Source organism: Alosa pseudoharengus, unplaced genomic scaffold, assembly GCF_046254945.1.
Source record: "Alosa pseudoharengus isolate Yale_2024_CS ecotype anadromous, Long Island Sound unplaced genomic scaffold, YU_APseudo_1.1 YU_APseudo_1.1_scf_11, whole genome shotgun sequence".
Classification (NCBI taxonomy): domain Eukaryota; kingdom Metazoa; phylum Chordata; class Actinopteri; order Clupeiformes; family Clupeidae; genus Alosa; species Alosa pseudoharengus.
In genome coordinates, this window is record NW_027468576.1 from 31000246 (window position 1) to 31003739 (window position 3494).

The 3494-nt window shown below is 52.8% G+C and overlaps 1 protein-coding gene across 1 annotated transcript in view; it reads left to right on the plus strand.

The window, feature by feature from the left end:
* Window positions 1-1276: 1276 nt before the first annotated feature.
* Window positions 1277-3494, plus strand: part of sned1 (sushi, nidogen and EGF-like domains 1) — a 47673-nt gene continuing 45455 nt past the window's right edge. Inside the window, exon 1 of the mRNA XM_076275450.1 lies at window positions 1277-1510. Within this exon, the coding sequence (XP_076131565.1) occupies window positions 1277-1510 (234 nt within the window). The remainder of the gene's footprint in view (window positions 1511-3494) is intronic.

Here is a 3494-nt window from a genome sequence, read left to right on the forward strand (position 1 = left end):
TGCCTAGATAGTTTTAGCAATCAAGGGTTAAGAGGAACCGAAGGCAGAAAGTGAGAGATCCCAGGAGAAAAGAGAAGAGTGACAGTGTGTGTGAGAGAGAGAGTGTGTGTTTGTTTAAAACAGTGAATGTGTTTGGGAGAGGGAGTTTGTGTGTATGAGAGAGGGTGGGAATATGAAGGAAGAAAGGGGGAGAGTGTGTGTGTGTGTGTGTGTGTGTGTGTATGAGAGAGCGAGTGTGCTGGAGGGAGAGGGAGAGAGAAAGTAAGAGACGGTGAGCTGTCAGTGGCTCTAAAGCGTTTCTTTGATTATCATAGGCCCGCCCTGCGCTTATCCTGTTTCCAGCTCTCTGGGCTGCCATTGGCCGAGGCCACCTAATTATGCGAGGTAGAGAATCCCAGGAGGGAGGGGCTGTGGCTGAAAGGAGTCCTTTTGGCAAGCAGAATAGAGCTTTTATTGAGGATATTTCTAAGCTGGCCATCAGGGACCAAATCGCTGGATTGTAAAAAAAAAAACAAAAAAAAAAAACAGTGCCGAATCACTGCTTGCTCTCTCTCTCTCTCCCCCCCACTCTCTCTCTCCTTCTCTCCCCCTCTCTCTTCTCTCTCTCTCTCTCTCTCTCTCCTCCTCTGCTCTCTCACTCTCTGCTCACTCCTTCACTGAGAGACGGCGAGTGGCTCAGAACGAAGCACCCAGCAGCACGCAGAATGCAAGGAATCTGCCCCCCTGTTTCAGACCGGCTGCCCAACTAATAGGAGAGAGAGAGAGAGAGAGAGAGAGAGAGAGAGAAGGAGAGAGAAAAACAGAGGGACAGAGAAAGAAGAGAAAGAAAGAGAGAGGAGGAGAGAGAGAAGGTGAGGGAGTCAAATAAAAACAGAAGGACAGGAGAAGAGGAGGAAGAAGGAGAAGAAGAGAAGGAAGAACTTCTTTCCAAGTTCCTGAAACTCTCTTTCTCTCTCTAACAAGACTCTGCCTGCTGCGGCTGCTGACTTGCTGGGGAGTTGGCTGCAGTGAGAGCTCAGGGGCTCCAGCTCAACTCCACTCCTCTGCTCCGCTCTGCACTGCTCTGCGCTGGTCCACTCTGCCCTGCGTCCACTCTTCCACCTTCCTGCCCTGCTGCTGCTCTTCGGGTGTCCCTTGCGCTGCCCGGTTGCCCGTGTGCACCCTCTTCCTCCTCCTCCTCCACAGCGCCTCCTCCAGCTGCTCCTCTTCATCCTCTCCATCCTCTCCTCCTTCTCCCCCCCCCCCCCTCAATCAAGCGTGGGCTGTGCTGCCGGCGATGGGGCTGCGAGCGCGACCGGTGACCGGCTGCCTGTGGTGCCTCTGGTGCTGCCTGCTGCTGTGGCTGGACCGTCCGGGGGGAGCTCGGGCAGCCGTGCCCCTGGAGGACTTCTACCCTTTCGGGCAGGACGAGGGCGACACGCAGACGGTGGCCCAGGACGACGGAGGCTCCGGGCTGCAGGAGATCTCGGTGGCGTTCCCTTTCTTTGGCGACCGGCACATGGGACTCTATGTGAGTAAAGTGGAGTGTGTGTGTGTGTGTGTGTGTGTGTGTGAGAGAGAGAGAGAGAGAGAGAGAAGGAGAGAGGGAGAGAGAGAAGGGGCAGACAGCGCGTGACTCTCGTGCCGCGCGTCAGGGGAAAATATGCTCTTTCATTCAGTGGAGCCTCGCTGGTTTTTGACCTGTGCATGTGCGTGCATGCATGTGTGTGTGTGTGTGTGTGTGTGTGTGTGTGTGTGTGTGTGTGAGTGTGTGTGGAGCTGAAAGAGAGAGAGAGGGAACGACAGAGAGAATGTGCATTAGACAGAGTAGCCGAATGCTGTAGTGTAGTTTGCATGTGAACTGCTGGGACACCAAATGTTTTCTTGCACACCGCAGTGTTTACAGTGTTGTCACTCAGAGATGTGCACACCGGACTCTCACACACACACACACACACACACACGCACACACACACACACACACACTCTCTCTCTCTCCCATGCGCTTTGTGAGAGAGTTGAGAGGTTGCTGCTGATTTGCGTAATTTGTCCCGAGCGGACCGGGGTTTGAGGTGGGAGATGACAGCATGTGTTTCTGGATGTTACTCCAGTGCGTGCGCGCATCCCCTCTAACGGGGGTTTGGGGAGAGATAAATGAGCACATATGGTCAAGAGGAAAGGAAAGAGAGAGAGAGAGAGAGAGAGAGAGAGAAGGAGAGAGAGGGAGAGAAAGAGGGAAACAGAGGACAGAGAATAAAAATATGCCATGGGACAGAGAGAGTAAGGGAAGGCGAAAAAAGGGAATAGAGAGAATGAAAGTTGTGTAGAGGGAGAGAACACAGACTCTGAAAAGATATACATGAAGAGAGAGTGAGAGAGAAAGAGAAGTCCCTGTTGACAGTACTTAAGACAATAGACAAAGATGGAAAATGTGAAGAATTGTATTGAAAGTAAAAGGGAGGGTATGAGGAGAAAGGCGATGGCATTCCGTGTGTGTGTGTGTGTGTATGTGTGTGTGTGTGTGTGTGTGTGTGTGTGTGTGTGTGTGTGTGTTTGACAGCCTCTCTCTTTCTCTGTGGCACGGGCTGCGGTGCTCAGTGAGCGCTTTGATGTGCCGTCTGCCGTGAGGAGCACGAGGAGGGTCCGGCTAACGCCTGCATCCCTCCCCCTGTAAATCAGCACCACCTGTTGCAGGCGCGCACACACACACACACACACACACACACACACACGCATGCACACCTCACCCCTGGTCTCTTTCTCTTCGTCCACATCCATCCATCTATCTCTATCCATACCTCGTTTTCTCCCTATCCTTCCACGTCTATTAACACCCTGACAGGAGCGGCCGGGCTACCACGGCAACAATGGGCAGGGTGAAAGGTCACCTTTCCAGACTGAGACGGTGAGGTCACAAACTCCGTGACGGACGGAAGAATGAGTGTGTGTGTGTGAAAGAGAGAGAGAGAAAAAGAGAGAGAGAGAGAGAGAAAGAAAGATGGATAGAAAGAGGAAGATCCCCTACATGACACACACACACACAGATACAAACATACACACAGACACACTCTTCCCATAACAACAGTTTGTTGTTGTCGAGGCCAAGTAGTATTTCTGTGTTTTGGCGCTATTTGCGAGAGGTGAGGTCAGGGGAGTGGAGTGCCCCCTGGGTAGATGCCTCCAGCTGAAATAGTCAGAGAGGTGTCGGCCGGCCAGGAGCGGAGAGCAGAGCAGGCTGCCCATGTGACCTGGGCTGCCGCAGCGTGAGGAAATAGAGGGCAAGATCAAACTTGCACATGGATCAGCATGTGTGTGTGTGTGTGTGTGTGTGTGTGTGTGAGGTGAGGTGCATGTGTCTGTCAATGTGGGTGAAAGTGGGCAATTTGTCAATTTGTGCTTCACAGAGCAGAACAGATGGGACAGCCTGAACTGAATGAGCGGAAATGTGTGTGTGTGTGTGTGTGTGTGTGTGTGTGTGTGTGTGTGTGTGTGTGTGGGGGGGGGGGGGGGGGGCT